The sequence below is a fragment of the Equus przewalskii genome, chromosome 9 (assembly GCF_037783145.1).
Source record: "Equus przewalskii isolate Varuska chromosome 9, EquPr2, whole genome shotgun sequence".
NCBI classification, from domain to species: Eukaryota; Metazoa; Chordata; class Mammalia; order Perissodactyla; family Equidae; genus Equus; species Equus przewalskii.
Genome location: NC_091839.1, coordinates 8236157 through 8253869, shown reverse-complemented (window position 1 = coordinate 8253869; position 17713 = coordinate 8236157). Strand labels below are relative to the sequence as shown.

Genomic DNA, 17713 nt, shown 5'->3' with positions numbered 1-17713 from the left:
ACTGCAGTGATCCTTTGGATAAAGTCTCTCCTTACATAAGTCCAAATTTGTTTTTTATCAACACGTTGAATAACTTTTGCAGAATAATAAAACAGTTTTTATTTAATTCTCAAAGTCCAAGTCAGACACAAAAGCACAATCACATATAAACAGCATCCATAAGGCAGCCAATGGGCACATGGCAGGCTACCTCTTGTGATAGGACCTCAAGTTGAGCAATCGACTGAAAGTCCTCCCTTCACAGCCACCTATTTGCCATAGTTTTATGGCACTGATCTTTTCTGGTAGCACTAATCTTGCAAACATATATCTTCCACGCCCTCAGTGTCAATGCTGCTCGTGGATACCCAAGAAATGCCAATGAGAGAGTAAATAATGAAGAATAAGATTGTGTTGGGTAAAATTGAGCTTTGGAGAGCCACAAACCATTGTAGTATCTAAGATTTTGCACCCTCCCTGAAACCAATTTCACCCCCTTGGAAGCAGTATCACCCTCATTGAGAATACATGGGCTAAAATGATATATTATAAGGAGGTTAATTCTCTGCGAGTGGATAGGATATTTGATATATAAATTAAATACGATACCAATAAAAATGCTAGCAAGTATGGAAGCAGACACATTAAATTTAAATTCAACAAGCAAGAAAATAAAAAAAGAACAGCCAGAAAAATTCCTGAAAAAAAAAGAAAGCAGAGATTTAAAAGATACTATAAAGTCCCTATCATTAAAATAGTAGACACTGGTACATGAAGAGACATACAGATTAATGGAACAATAGAATTTCTGATCCCTGGGGAAAGATGGGTTGTTTAATAAAAGGTATTAGAAAAAGGTAAATTGGATTTATGTTTTATACTACATACCAGGATTAACTCCAAATGGATAAGAGATCTAAATATTATAAAATGCAATCGTAAAAATGCTTGTCTTAGTTTGTTCGGGCTCCTAGAACAAAATCTCATAGACGAGGCAGCTTGTTAACAAGAGAAATTTATTTCTCACAGCTCTGGAGGCTGGACGTCTGAGATAAGTGTGCCAGCGTGGCTGAGTGAGGAGGGACCTTTCCTGGGTCACAGACTTCTCATTGTCTCCTCACAGAGTGGAGGGGCAAGGGAACTCTCTTGGGCTTCTTTTATAATAAGTGCATTAATCTCCTTCATGAGAGATCTGCCCTCATGATCTAATTACCTCCCAAAGGCCCCCACCTCCTAATATCATCACTTGGAGCATTAGGGTTTCAATATATGATTTTTTTGTGAGGGGACAGACATTCAGACCACAGCAATTACAGAAAAAAAGTGGCCGAGTTCCTTTTAACTTGAGAGGGGAAAGGCCTTTCTAACTATGTCTTACAGTCAAATGGATACATTTAAAAATTGCATGGAGAAAAGAATACAAACACAGACAACAAATTGGGAGAAAATATTTGCAACTTAAATAAAACAGGGTAACTCTTCCTAAGATCAAAAGGGCTTTATTTTAAAAATCAAGAGAAAGATAAAAAAAATCATTATTAAAAATGGACAAGACAAAAAAAAGACAATCCATAAAAAGAGAAAAGCCAATGGGCCATTAAACATTTGAAAGATGTTCAACCTCATTTAAATAAGAGAAATCCAAATTGAAACTAAACTGAGAAGACTTCCAATTCCAACGATGCTTAAGATCCTACTGGACTAAGCTCCCTACAGGAAGTGCTATTGAATCTGGACAGAATACAAAAAGCAGCTCACTGAAGGTAGTGGGCAAGCAACTGAAGCAATACTCCTGCCAAAGTGCAGAATTTGAATCAAATCAGGAGGCAACATCAAACACACACAGATTGAGGGACAGTCTGCAAAATAACTGGCCTGTACTCATCAAAAATGTCAAGATCACGAAGGATCAAAGGCCCAGGAATTGTTTCAGGTTAAAGGAGACTAAAGAGATGTGATAACTAAATGAAATGTTTTATCCTACACTTGATTCTGGAATGGATCCCAGATCAGGGGAAAGAAGGCTATAAAGGACAGTACTGGGACAGCTGGTGAAATTCTTCTAAGAACTCTGAATTAGGTCATTATTATATCCATGTGACATTTCCTGATTTTAATAAATAAACTCCAGTGATAACCCTTGTACTTAGAAACTACACTCATGTGTTTATGGATAAAGGAACATGATGTCTGAAAATTACTACTAAACAGTTCAGAAAAAAGTACGTATGTAAAGAGAAAGAGCAAACAAAAAAGTAAAATGTTAATAATTGGTAAATCTATAAGAGCATATGAGAGCTCTTTCTACTATTGTGGGGGCAACTTTTCTGTAAGTGTGATATTATACCAAAACAAAATTTAAAAAAAATCAGTTGTATGAGAACATGTATTCTTGATTAAGAGACTACAGAGACATGACCAAATGCAACATATGAACCTTCAATCTAGAAAATATGATAACCAAAGAAATGTAAAATACATTCCCTGTCCTGATAGTTAGTAGTAGTGTTGTTACTGTTGTTTTGAAACCATTGTAACTATTTTAGGGTAAAGCAAATGAATTATATGAATGTTGTTAGCAACTGAGATTGTTAGTATAAAAGGAGAGAGATGGGGCTGGCCCCGTGGCTGAGTGGTTAAGTTCGTGCACTCCGCTGCAGGCAGCCCCGTGTTTCGTTGGTTCAAATCCTGGGTGCGGACATGGCACTGCTCATCAAACCACACTGAGGCAGCGTCCCACATGCCACAACTAGAAAGACCCACAACAAAGAATGTACAACTATGTACTGGGGGGCTTTGGGGAGAAAAAGGAAAAAAATAAAATCTTTAAAAAAAAAAAAGGAGAGAGATACAAGTATAAAATCAACTAAAAACCCTGTTATCTTTGGTCTTAATGGAAATATGATTATGAATTCATGATTTATGGTTTATACTTTCAAAACAAGTTTTTATTAGCTTTGTACACTGAAAAGGCCTAAAAGAAATGAGAGCCCTATGGCAATAAATACCCCTAATATCCAGACTGTGGTCTGTATACACCATGCCCCATAAGAGGAACCAGAACTCCTTAGAGAAATGGCTCATTTCCAGTCTTGCACAGGAAATGTACAAGGTGAAGTTGGGACAGCTTGTTGTTCTAGAAAGCAAATAACTATCAATTCTAATAAAATCATCTCAGAAAGACCCAGGAGCCAACTGGAAAGGGCTCCCAATGACTAGAGAGAGGGCAGTTTTAAATTAAAAAAGAATAATGAAGGGCCGGCCCCATGGCTGAGTGGTTGGGATTATGCGCTCCGCTTCAGCAGCCCAGGGTTTCGCTGGTTCAGATCCTGGGCACAGACATGGCACCGCTCATCAAGCCATGCTGAGGTGGCGTCCCACATAGCACAACCAGAAGGACCCACAACTAAAAACTATATACAACTATGTACTTGGGGGCTTTGAGGAGAAGAAGGAAAAATAAGATCTTAAAAAAAAAACGAAAAATGATTACAATTGTTTGAAACCTATCAAATGTATTTTTAAAAACCCATGAGTCACGTGTTACTCAAATAAACTCGTTCACTCACTTTCAGGACTGTTTAAGATGCTGTAGGGCACCAATTCATTTCTCTGAAAACTAATGTGTAAAGGGAAAGAATCAAATTTATTATCTTGCCCTTCCATATGAACTGAGTTTTAGGATAACCAAACAGTTGATGAAAAAAAGTTCTTACTGAACTCTAGGTAAGAAATGTAGAAGGAATTGAGAGAATTTCTTAAAATCGTTATATGTGGGGCCAGCCCCGCGGCCGAGTGGTTGAGTTCACGGTCTCTGCTTTGGCGGCCTGGGGTTTCGCTAGTTCTGATCCTGGGCGTGCACATAGCACCACTCATCTGACCATGTTGAGGTACCGTCCCACATGCCACAACTAGAAGGATCCACAACTAAAACACACAACTATGTACTGGGGGGATTTGGGGTGAGAAAGCAGAAAAAAAAGATTGGCAGGAGTTGTTACCTCAGGTGCCAATCTTTAAAAAAAAAACATCTCTATATGTAACCCTTAATGAAATAGCATCAATGATAAATGGATGTTACACCCTTCTGGTCAGTGTTTCTTAACTTTTTTTTTTTTCATTATTAGCTCCCAAAGAACCTTTTTAGACACCATTTTTCATAACTGCCACCATGGACCCATGAAATTCTAATACCATGGATATACTGTATGTGTTTACATACTGTGGCCCTTGGAGGGCCATTGTAATATCTAAGAGTTTTGTCCCCCTCTCTGCCAAGAACCAAGTTTCACCCCCCTGGGGCGATATCCCTCATTCCACCATTGAGAATGTATGCTTCAGGTGAAAGAGGGAGAACTTTATAAAGGAAGGATTAAGGGGACAGCACTTGAACACTGATCAATATGGCATCACCAGAGGTAGGACACCAGACTTTAAGAGCCTCAGGATGTGATGTAATATGAAGTACACAGCACCAGCTATGAACTATTTTTGCCTGAAAATGTGATTTAGGCAAAATATAATTTGAATCTGATCAAGCCTCTAGATCTAACTATCCATTTACAGAAATATGGGGCATAGGGAAACAAATTATATGACACCACAAGGAAGCAAATAGCTAAAGAATGTACAAAAAACAAATAACCTAATTCTTTTACAAATCAATGGCACCAATTCAAATAAAACAAAAGCAAAAAAGAGGCAGGAAACTGTTATGGGTTAAAGAAACTTAAGAGGTTTAACAACTAAATGCAATGTGTGGATTTTATCTGGATCACGATTAGAACAAACCAATTGTAAAAATCTTTCTTTGAAAGAACTGGGGAAATTAGAATATGTACTGGGTATGTCATATTATGGAATTATTGTTAGTTTTTAAAGTTGAGATAACATCGTGGTGGTTATTTAAAAATATGATGGAGAAAACCACAGTAGATCATCATGGTGGAGTGCATGTGCCCGGGACTCTCTCCCCTCCAACATACAACAGAAAGGGGCAACCATACTGTAACAGAGGACATCCTAACACAACACAAAAATGTCACAGAGACATGCAGCCATACGACAGAGGGCAGAGAGGGTGGAGCCCCCCTCAGAGGAGCCAGAACAGGGTAAGAGAGAACTTGGCTCCCTCCCCTAAAGACTGCAATGTGCGACCAGGGGAGGTTCCTTGAGGGAAGCAATGGGGGAGGAGACACTCGTTCGTGGGAACATCAAGGACTCCCTAGGGCCCTTTCAGCCCAGAGGGAAGCCCTCTCCTGGGGCAAAAGCTTTCACAGGGGGTGACCTCATCAAGCCAACACCCCAGGAGACCAGTTAGCAACAGCAGAGTGAGAAAGCCTAGACTGCATGCAGGAGAAGGTGCCCCACCCTCCACTTGGCCAACGCCCGCTCCACGGCCTGGGATCTTAGCTGAAGGCAGAGGGCTCAGAATATGTGGCTCTCGACCCCAAACCCAGTGGCAATAGGTGGTAACTGCAACCAAATAATATCAGAATGCAGAATGCATAAGATCCGACGCACCTCCTCTAGCAATATCAGACACTACATCAAATCTCCAGAACAGAGGGAAAACGACAAGTACCCAGAATTCAGTCCTGAGGACACAGAAATATGTAATCTAAATGACAATGAATTCAAAACAGCTATCATCAAAAAACTCTATGAGGTAAAAGAGCATGTAGAGAAACAATTCAACAAGTACAGAAGCTCCTTCACAAAAAAGATTGAAACTATAAAGAAGAATCAATCAGAAATATTAGAGATGAAAGACACAATGGAAGAGAGAGAACAAAATATGGATTCCCTGAATGCTCGAGTGGACATCATAGAGGAGCATATTAGCATAATCAAAGACAGACATGTTGAAATGCTCCAGACAGAGGAGGAGAGAGAAGTAAGACTAAGAAGAAATGAAGAAAGTCTCCAAGAAATATCCGACTCAAAATAAGAATTATAGGTATTCAAGAAGGAGAATGGAGCAGAAAGTGTGTTCAAAGAAATAATAGCAGAGAACTTCCCAAACCCAAGGAAAAAGAGGGAAATCTGTGTGGTGGAAGCTTTCAGATCTCCTAGATTTGTCAATGTAATAGACCTACTGCAAGGCATATAGCAGTAAAACTGGAAAAAATGGATGACAAAGAAAGAATCCTCAGGGCAGCAAGGCAGAAGAAAATAACCTACAAAGGAACCCCTATCAGGCTTTCAGCAGATTTCTCTGCAGAAACCTTACAAGCTAGGAGAGAATGGAATGACATATCCAAACCTTTAAAAGACAAAAATCTTCAACCAAGAATACTCTATCCAGCAAAAATATCTTTCAGATATGAAGGAGAAATAAAAACTTTCACAGACAAACTAAAGTTAAGGGACTTCGTAGCCACAAGACCCTGCCCCCAAGAAATCCTCAAAGTCTCTCATACCTATAAAAAAAAGACAGAGGAGAGAAAGGGGTCACAAAACACAGAGTAAGGAGATAAATTGGTAAACAGAATCAGAATAGAATAGCATGGGCCAGCCCCGTGGCTGAGTGGTTGTGTTCACAGTCTCCGCTTCAGTAGCCCAGGGCTGCACTGATTCGGATCCTGGGCATGGACGTGGAACCACTCATCTGGCCATGCTGAGGTGGCATCCCACATGCCACAACTAGAAGACCCACAACTAAAATATGCAAATATGTACTGGTGGGATTTGGGGAGAAAAAGCAGAAAAAAAAAGAAGATGGGCAACAGTTGTTAGCTCATGTGCCAATCTTTAAAAAACAAAAAGGAATAAGATAGCAAATACTCAAGTATAGCATTAAGCTAAAGGGAAGGAAAACACCAAAAACAAAGATAATCTTGTCATTTTAACCACAAACTCACAACACAAGACGGAATAAGATATGAGAAAAACAACTTAGAGGGGAGGAAGAAAGGGACTGAATCTATTTAGACTAAGAAAATAAGAGGCCCTCAGAAAATGGACTATCTTATACATGAGATTCTGAATACAAACTTCAAGGTAGCCAATAAACTAAAAAGCAGAACAGAGATACAAAAAATAAATAAGGAAAAAACAAAGAAATACATAATTAAAAACTATACAATTCAATGGGTAGACCAAAACACACAGGACGTGAAATAAAGGAAATGCAGGAAAACCAAAAAACAAGTGATATAATGAGAGAATTAAGCCCTCCTACATCAATAATCACCCTAAATGTAAATGGGTTGAATTATCCAATAAAAAGACACAGAGTGGCAAGATGGATTAAAGAACAAGATCCAACAATTTTCTGCCTCCAGGAAACACACCTCAGCTCCAACAACAAACACAGGCTCAGAGTGAAGGGATGGAAGACAATACTCTAAGCTAATGGCAAAAAAAAGAAAGCAGATGTTGCCATACTTAGATCAGACAAAGCAGACTTCCAGATAAGACAGGTAAAGAGAGACAAAGAAGAGCTGTATGTAATGATCAAAGGGACACTCCATCAAGAAGAGATAACACTTATAAATATCGATGCACCCAACACAGGAGCACCAAAGTTCATAAAGTAACTAGTAACAAACATAAAAGAAGATATTAATAATAATACTATAATAACAGGGGACCTCAACACCCCACTAACATCGATGGATAGATCATCCAGACAGAAAATCAACAAGGAAAGAGTGGAATTAAAGGAAAGCCTAAACCAGTTGGACTTAATAGACTGCTCCACCCAAAAACAGCCGAATACACATTCTTCTCAAGTGCACATGAAACATTCTCAAGGACAGACCAAATGTTTGGAAACAAGGCAACCTCAATAAATTTAACAAGATTGAAATAATAACATGCATCTTTTCCAATCATAATCTTATAACGCTAGAAATTAATTACAAGAAAAAAGGTGAGAAAGGGACAAAGATGTGGAGACTAAACAACAGGCTATTGAAGAAGCAATGGATCACTGAAGAAATAAAAGGAGAAATCAAAAAACTATCTGGAGACAAATGAAAATGAAAACATAGCATACCAACTCATATGGGATGCAGCAAAAGCAGTATAAGAGGGAAATTCATCACAAAACAGGCTCACCTTAACAAATAAGAAAAATCCCAAATAAGCAATTTCAAATTACACCTAACTGAATTTAAAAAAGAACAAAGCCCAAAGTCAGCAGAAGGAGAGAAATAATAAAATTCAGAGCAGATATAAATGCTATTGAACCAAAAAAGGCAGTAGAAAGGATCAATGAAACCAAGAGCTGGTTCTTTGAGAAGATAAATAAAATTGACAAACCCCTAGCCAGACTTACAAGGAAAAAAAGAGAGAAAGCTCAAATAAACAAAATCAGAAATGAAAGAGGAGAAATAACAAGACTCCACAGAAATACAATGGATCATAAGAGAATACTACGAAAAACTATATGCCAACAAAATGGATAACCTAGAGGAAATGGATAAATTCTTAGACTCTTACAACCTCCCAAAGCTGAATCAAGAAGAAATAGAGAATCTATTACAATTACAGGGAAAGAGATTGAAACAGTAATCAAAAGCATCCCAAAGAATAAAAGCCCAGGACCAGATGGCTTTCCGGGTGAATTCTACCAAACTTTCAGAGAGCACTTAATACCTATCCTTCTCAAGCTATTCCAAAAAATTAGGGAAGATGGAACACTTCCTAACACATTCTACGAGGCCAACATCACTCTGATACCAAAGCCTGACAAGGACAACACAAAAAAGGAACACTACAGGCCAATATCGCTGATGAACATAGATGCAAAAATCCCCTCATAAAATTTTGGCAGACCAAATTCAGCAATACATCAAAAGGATCATACATCACGATCAAGTGGGATTCATACCAGGGACACAAGGATGGTTCAACATCTGCAAGTCAATCAACGTGATACACCACATCAACAAACTGAGGAATCAAAACCACATGATCATCTCAACAGATGCAGAGAAAGCATTTGACAAGACCCAACTGCCATTTATAAGAAAAACTCTTAACAAAATGGGGATAGAATGAAACTACCTCAACAGAATAAAGGCCATATATGACAAACCCACAGCCAACATCATACTCAATGGGCAAAAAATGAGTGCCATCCCCCTGAGAACAGCAACAAGACAAGGATGCCCACTACCACCACTCTTATTCAACATAGTACTGGTGGTTTTGGCCAGAGCAATTAGCCAAGAGAAGGAATAAAAGGAATCCAAATAGGAAATGAAGAAGTGAAACTCTGACTGTTTGCAGATGGCATGATCTTATATATAGAAAACCCCAAAGGATCCATCAGGAAACTAATAGAAATAATTAACAACTACAGTAAGTTGCAGGGTACAAAATCACCTTACAAAAATCAGTTGCTTTTCTATACTCTAATAACGAACTTACAGAAAGAGAACTCAAGAATACAATTCCATTTACAATTGCAACTAAAAGAATAAAGTCCCCAGGAATAAATTTAACCAAGGATGTGAAGGACTTATACAGTGAAAACTATAAGGCATTACTGAAAGAAACTGACAATGACATAAAGAGATGGAAAGACATGGATTGGAAGAATAAATATAGTTAAAATGTCCATACTACCCAAAGCAATCTACAGATTCAATGCAATCCCAATCAGAATCCCAATGACATTCTTTAGGGAAATAGAACAAAGAATCCTAAAATTCATATGGGGCAACCAAAGACCTTGAATTGCTAAGGCAATCCTGAGAAAAAAGAACAAAGCTGGAGGTATCATAATCTCTTACTTCAAAATATACTACAAAGCCATAGTGGTCAAAATGGCATGGTACTGGTACAAAAACAGACACACAGATCAATGGAACAGAACTGAAAGCCCAGAAATAAAACCACACATTTACGGACAGCTATTCTTCGAGAAAGGTGCCAAGAACATACAAGGGAGAAAAGATAGTCTCTTCAATAAATAGTGTTGTGAAAACTGGACAGCCACATGCAAAAGAATGAAGGTAGACCATTATCTCACACCATACACAAAAATAAACTCAAAACGGATCAAAGACTTGAAGATAAGTCCTGAAACCATAAAACTCCTGGAAGATAATATAGATCGTACACTCTTTGACACTGAACTAAAAGGATCTTTTCAAACACCGTGTCTTCTCAGACAACGGAAACAAAAGAAAAAATAAACAAGTGGGAGTTCATCAGACTAAAGAGCTTCTGCAATGCAAAAGAAACCAGGATCAAAACAAAGAGACAATCCACCAACTGGGAGAAAATATTTGCAAATCATATGTCTGATAAGAGGTTAATCTCCATAATATACAAGGAACTCACACAACTGAATAATCAAAAAACAAACAACCCAATCAAAAAATGGGCAGAGGAGATGAACAGACATTTTTCCAAAGAAAACATACAGATGGCCAATAAACACATGAAAAGATGTTCAACATCACTAATCATCAGGGAAATACAAATCAAAACTACAGTAAGATACCACCTTACACCTGTTAAAATGGCTATAATCACTAAGACTGAAAATAGCAAATGTTGGAGAAGGTGTGGAGAGAAGAGAATCCTCACACACAGCTGGTGGGAATGCAAACTGGTACAACCACTGTGGAAAACAGTATGGAGATTCCTCAAAAAACTAAAAATAGAACTACCATAGGACCCAGCTATCCCACTACTGGGTATCTACCCAAGCAATTTGAAATCAACAATCCAAAGTAAGATATGCACCCCTATGTTCATTGCAGCACTGTTCACAACAGCCAAGACATGGAAACAACGCAAGTGCCCAGTGACTTCTGATTAGACAAAGAGGATGTGGTGTATATAGACAATGGAATACTACTCAGCCATAAAAAAAGACAAAATCATCCCATTTGCAACAACATGGAAGGACCTGGAGGGAATTATGCTAATTGAAATAAGACAGACTGAGAAAGGCAAACACTAGATGATTTCACTCATATGTGGAATATGAACAAACACTGGCACAAAGCAAACAGTTCAGTGGTTACCAGGGTAAGGGGGTGGGGGGGTAGGCACAGGGGCTGAACGGCAGCACTTATGTGGTGACAGTTAAAAAATAATGTACAAGGGCCAGTCCGGTGGCACAGCAGTTAAGTTCACATGTTTCGCTTTGGCAGCCCAGGGTTCACAAGCTTGCGTCCCCGGTGTGGACATGGCACCACTTGGCAAGCCATGCTGTGGAAGGCGTCCCACATACAAAGTAGAGGAAGATGGGCACGGATGTTAGCCCAGGGCCAGTCTTCCTCAGCAAAAAGAGGAGGATTGGCAGCAGATGCTAGCTCAGGGCTAATCTTCCTCAAAAAAAAAAGAAAGAATGTACAACTGAAGTCTCACAATGATGTAAACTATCATGAACTAAAAAAAAAAAATAGAAATTAAAATGATGTCCTTTTTGGTTATATATGCATACATATGGATAAAATAATATAATCTTGAAATACTATAGAAAAAAAGGACAGATATAAGGATATTTACAAATGTTTTAAACCATAGCTAGGTGTTGGGCTCATTGGGATTTGTATTATTTTCTACCCTGCTTGAAAATTTCCATAATAAAATCAAATTAAAAGTCTTCAAATTTTCTCCAGAAAGTATGGTTATCTTTCATCAAAAATCTTAGACCAGAGAAGACTGATGTGTCATTGGGTGGAAAGGACAGGCGTAGCGTAGTTGGGGAGTGGAGCGAGACCAGTGAGCCCATCCCTGGAGAGCCAGCATTTACGGGGACAGCAGTGCCTAAGGACCAGTCATTGAACGAGGTAGCAATATCTTGAAAAGGAAGAAACTTGAGGGAAGAAAGAAAACGGCAACTTATTTTAAGCACGCCTTTTAGATGCGCAATATTCTTTTCCTTTGCTCTGTGTGCCTCTGTTGGAAAACGGAGAACGGAGAAAAAATAATCATAGGATATCAAGCCTTTCTCAGAGCCGACAAAACAATTTAGGACCATGTCCCACAACAGCTTCAGGCCAGAGAGACAGAGATTAGCGTTCCCCACAGGGCTCCCATTAGAAGGGGGCATCCTAGTCTGGCGGTCTTCTCCCTCCGTGGGGCACGTGCAGGCGTAAAGCCTGATCACAGGGGCAGCTTCCAAACAGCCTCGGTCTCTGTACAGTCAAGTGAAGGAACTGCGGCAGCCCGAACCGCGCGATTCTCAACCCTGTCTCCGCTACGCAGGGGTAGAGTACACAGCGAGGAAGGGCCCAGCAGCCAAGACGGTCAGAAGGCGGCAGGGGAGCCGGCCACGCGGCCACAGCAGCGCGCGCGCGCACACACAGCCAGCGCGGCGGAACGATAACGGTAATGTCTCCCCGCTCCCGTCAGCCCGGAACCAAAGTCACGGCCCCGATTTCGCCGGCGGAGAGACGCAGCAGGTGCACACTCACGCTTCCGGTGCGGAGGAACACACATAGAGCTCCACCTCCCCGCCGCTCGACACCGAAGTGACGGTGCCAATTTTGCCAGCGGCGAAGGGCACAGCCACTCCGCAGCGGCAAGGCCGACTTCCGTGAGGAATTAATCTGGAGAAATGCAGTGCAGAGCCGGGATCCTCCGGACCCCTGTCAGCACCGAGCCCCAGCCGGGACACCGCTATTCCCAGCACCATATGGGAACTTCTTGCTGGATTCTCCAACCCAAATGCAGGTGCGGCTCCCAGTGAGGCCGTCCACTCACCTGGCCGCTGCAGACTGGATGCTTGCAGCGAGCGTAACGGAGTAAGGGTACGAAATGGCGCAGGGACGCGGTGGCCTCTGGGAAATGTAGTTTAAAAGCATGAACCGGACTGATCGAACAGAATCCCTAGACAGTGGCCACGACCTGCGCTCTGGAATTGGGCGAGCCCTGGGGCTCCCTTGCTTGAACCTTGGGTCTCACGCTACTACCGTGTAAGCTGACTTATTTCGGTTTACTCAAGTGAGTCCCCAGAGGTTCCAGAAGATCCCAAAGAGGTTACCAGAGGTTGAGTCTTGCAGTGATGCCTTCCGAGAAATGTAGTCCAGGGTTGAAAAGGCTCTGAAGGCCAGGAGGTGGGGTCCAGATTTGTTAGACAGAGCTCTGGCCCGAACGCAGTGGCCGTGACAACCTGGCTGATGCTCAAGAGAGTTCAGGAGTGTGACGCTTACTTCACGGTCGTGTGTCCGTGTCCAAGTGTCCTCTGCAGGGGAAGGGAGGACTGTGGGAAGTGTGATGTGAGTCAGATTGTGCTGGAGACTGAGAGGGATGTTAGTGGATAAGCATCTGATCCATTTGGGATTGTGTGGGAGTGTCTCAGGGACAGTGTGATTATAGCTTTAAGGGTGATGTCTGGGATTAATCAGACAGTCTGCGACTAAGTATTTTATAACTCGTAAGAAAATGCTTTTTCTTTATTTCCATGGGTATGAATTTAGAATACATTCCTGTGGAATTATAGAAGTGTTAAACGGATGCTGTGTTGAGAGTTCACCTGTAGTGGTGAATGTGGGAAAAGAAGTGTGTAGGCACAGTAATGTGAGAATGGATATGATTGTATGTAAGAGTATCTCTAAGCTGCAGTTTCCTCATCTGTGAAAGGAAGTTAACATTTGTGTAACGTTTTGAAGCACCACTGTCCAAAAAAAATTTCTGCAAAATTGGATTCGGTGTTGTATATCTGTGCTGTCCAATACCAGAGCACTGGCCACATATGGCTCTTGAGCACCTGAAACATGGCTAGTTTGACTGAGGAACTGAATTTTAAATTTTGTTTAATTTTAATAAATTTAAATTTAAACAGGTATATGTGGCTAGCTAAATTGGACAGCACAGCCTGGAGCATCAATTTGCCTGCAAAATTTGGAGGAAGAGACACTTAATTTCATCTAGCAAATAATTTGAAAGATGAGTTTTAAATTGAAACAGAGGTAAAACAATGCAAATTCAGGGCCCACCCAGCGGCACAATAGTTAAGTTCGCACATCTGCTTCTTGGTGGCCTGGGGTTCACTGGTTCCGATCCCGGGTGCAGACATGGCTCTGCTTGGCAAAAGCCATCCTGTGGTAGGCGCCCCACATATAAAGTGGAGGAAGATGGGCATGGATGTCAGCTCAGGGCCAGTCTTCCTCAGCAAAAAGAGGAGGATTGGCAGTAGTTAGCTCAGGCCTAATCTTCCTAAAAAAAAAAAAGGCAAATTCAGCCTTAGTCTTTGTTTTTTTCTTTTTAGAGGAATAATTCACATAAAGTCCACAAATACCACATTTACACCTCAGTGATATTTTACATACACAGGCAACCACCAAACACAGATCAAGATGAAGAACGTTTCCAAGATACCAGAATGTTCACTTGTGCCCCATCCTAGTCAACTCTAACTCCATCTAGAAGTGCAATTAATGTAATGATATGTGTCTGGCATGTTTTTGTCAACATTATTGTCAATTAACATATGTCAACTCTGAGATGAATCCGTGTTATTGAGTGTAGCAATAATTCCTTTAGCCATCTAGTAAATATTTTAGGTTTTGTGTGCCAAACGTTCTCTGTCACAGCTACTCAACTCTGCCACTGTAGCATGAAAGCAGCCATAGACAACATGTAAACAAATGAGTGTGGCTGTATTCCAATAAAACTTGATTTATGGACACTAAAATTTGAATTTCATGTAATTTTTATATGTCACAAAATACTATTCTTATTTTTATTTTTTTCAACCATTTAACCTGTAAAACCTTTCCTAGGTCATTGGCTATACAAAAACAGGTGACAGGTTGTATTTTGTCTGCATGCTGCAGTTTTCCAACTCATGGTACAATTTGTTCATTCTATATTGATAGACATTTGTGTGATTTCCATTTTTTTCTTATTATGCACAAATCTGCTGTGATCAATCTTAAATTATTTTTTTTGGTAGAGATAGCAATAATTTCTACTGGGAATCTAAGAGTGGAATAGCTAGATCATAAAGTAGGTTTATATTTATCTGTGGAGATACTGCCAAACCATTTTCCAAAGTTGTCGTGTCAAGGGTTCCACTTGCTCCATCTCTTCTTGAACACTTGGTGTTGTCAGTCATTTTAGTTGTTACAATACTAGTAGGAGGGTAGTGGTATCTCTGTGTGATTTTAATTTTCATTTCCCTGATGAATACTGACTTTAGCATCCTTTCACATGATGGCCATTGGGATAACCTGTATGTTGAATTGTATGTTCAACTCATGACCATTTTATTGAAATCGGTTTGCAGGTTTTTTCTATTTATCTATAGATATTTGTATATACTGGGATATGAGGCCCTTGTAGGATGTATGTATTGTAGATAACTTTCCCAGGCTATGGTTTATCTTTTCATCTGCTAATGAAGTCTTTTGAAGAACAAATGCTCTTAATTTGAATGAAGTCCAATTTATTAATCTTTTATTTATAGTTGATGTCATTATATTTAAAAGCTTTGCCTACCATAAGGACATGAAGATGTTCTGTTTTTCTTCTAGAGGCATTATTGCTTCATCCTCCACATTTAGAGCTAGAATCCACCTCAAATTAATTCTTTTGTTTGTTTCTTTTGAGGTGAAGGTCAAGAGCTTTATTTTTTCCATGTGGTAACCAGTTGCTCCATCCAGCACTATTTATTGAATTGCAGTGGTGCCTTTGTAATAAGTCATGTGATCTTATATGTGTGGGTCTACTTCTGTACTCTATTCTGGGTCATTGGTATATTTAGCTATTCTTGCACTAATACCAAACTGTCTTTAGAGTAAGTATTGAAATATCATAGTATAAGTTTTAAACTTTATTGTTTTTGATTGTATTGGCTATTCTAGGTCCTGTGTGATTCCATATATATTTCAAGAACCAGCTGGCTGATTTACACAAAGAAATCTAGAGGGATTTAACGGGATTTTCTTTGATTCTATAAATATAGGATGAATTGATATTCTTGTCTTCCAGTTCACAAATATGGTATATCTCTCCATTTCTTTAGGTCTTCATTAATTTCTCTCAGCAATGCTTTTAAATTTTCAGTGGAGAAGTTTTATGCCTTTTTAAAAAACAGCTTTATTGGGGCCAGCCAGGTGGCACAGTGGTTAGGTTTGTGTAAGACATGTAGCTTACAGAATGAATCCCTTCACTTGCAGAGATCCCATGAGTTTAAAATAATTTGCAGCTTGCCAAAATGTCTTCCATCTGTGTCTTCAGGGGTATATCATCTAAATTTTTCTAAAGGCCTTTATTACACCCTACTTTAAATTTATCCCTGTAAAGATTATATCTTTCTGTCTCAATTATAAAACTCCAAAGGATAGCAACTACATTTTTTTTTTCCATTTTCTTTCTTTCTTTTTTTGGTGAGGAAAATTGGACCTAAGCTAACATCTGCTCCCCATCTTCCTCTTTTTGCTTGAGGAAGATGGTCCCTGAGCTAACATCTGTGCCAGTCTTCCTCTGGCTTTCATATGTGGGACACCACTGCAGCATGACTTGATAAGCAATATGTAGGTCTGTGCCCAGGATCCAAATCTGTGAACCTTGAGCTGCCGAAGCAGAGAGCATGAACTTAACCACTATGCCACCAGGCTGCCCCTAACAAGCAACATTTTTAATGCTAGTATCTCTCATACAGTAGCACAGAGTCTGGCATACTGTGAGCAATTGCTAAACGCCTGATAATTATTCAGAAATCGAACTTCCAGGAGATTATCATTAGGAAAGAGCTATAAATACATGATGGTATACACATAAGGATGTAAAAAGAATAATATATCATAAGCAAAAGTTAGAAACCTAATGCTTAATAAAAGAGTAAATAAATTATGGTCACCAATAAGGTGATATATTATGCCGTCAAAAATAATGACATGGGGGGAGCAACCAGCCCCGTGGCTAAGTGTTGGGTTCGCGTGCTCCACTTTGGCGGCCTGGGGTTTCACTGGTTCGGATCCTGGGCACCGACATGGCACCACTCATCAAGCCATGCTGAGGTGGCATCCCACAGAGCACAACCAGAAGGACCTATAACTAGAATATACAACTATGTACTGGGGGGCTTTGCGGAGAAGAAAAAAAAAAACATTGGCAACAGATGTTGGCTCAGGTGCCAATCTCAAAAAAAAAAATAATAATGACATGGAGGCTGGTCCAGTTGCATAGTGGTTGAGTTCACATGCTCTGCTTCAGTGGCCTGGGGTTCACAGGTTCGGATCCCAGCACAGACCCACATACCATTCATCAAGCTGTGGCAGCATCCCACGTATAAAATAGAGGAAGATTGGCACAGATGTTAGCTCAGGGACAATCTTTCTCACCAAGAAATAATAATAATAATAATGATACATTCCACAGAATTGTTGAGGAACAATATTCCTGATGAATTACTGGGATAGAAGACATTTAAAAAAATGCATAACATTGGGAAGTAAGAGTCAATCAGAATTTTTTAAATGGGCTTTGTTAAACTTCCCAGATGTGAATCTCAGCTATCAGAATAACTAACCATGTGTTCTTGGACAAGTTACTTTTCTGGGGCCAGTTTCCTCATCTTACTTTAAAATGGAAATAATAATTTAGGGTTAAGTATCATAAAAATACAATATACAGGTTTTACACATATGCTATTGAAGACCCAGAGGGAGAAAAGAAAGAGAATGGGGCAGAAGAATATTTGAAAAAATTTTAGCCGAAAAAATCATAAACTAAAGCCATCAGGCCATGGTTCCAAGAAGTTCTCAAAAACCCAAGAAGAATAAATATAAAGAAAACTGTGCTGAAAATCAAA

The 17713-nt window shown here is 39.7% G+C and overlaps 1 protein-coding gene across 4 annotated transcripts in view; it reads right to left on the bottom strand.

Annotated features, from left to right (window-relative positions):
* The window catches only part of LOC139073465 (zinc finger protein 571), a 34932-nt gene extending 17219 nt beyond the window's left edge, over positions 1-17713 (bottom strand). For 2 of the 4 annotated variants that reach the window (XM_070557488.1, XM_070557491.1), the window contains exon 1: positions 12658-12736. Coding sequence is in view for 2 of the 4 variants with exons in the window: in XM_070557487.1 (XP_070413588.1) it covers positions 12369-12589 (221 nt within the window). In the remaining 2 variants the exon portion in view is untranslated. Of the gene's footprint in view, positions 1-12368 lie in introns of all 4 variants that reach the window. The other 2 variants (XM_070557487.1, XM_070557489.1) reach the window with 2 other exon arrangements.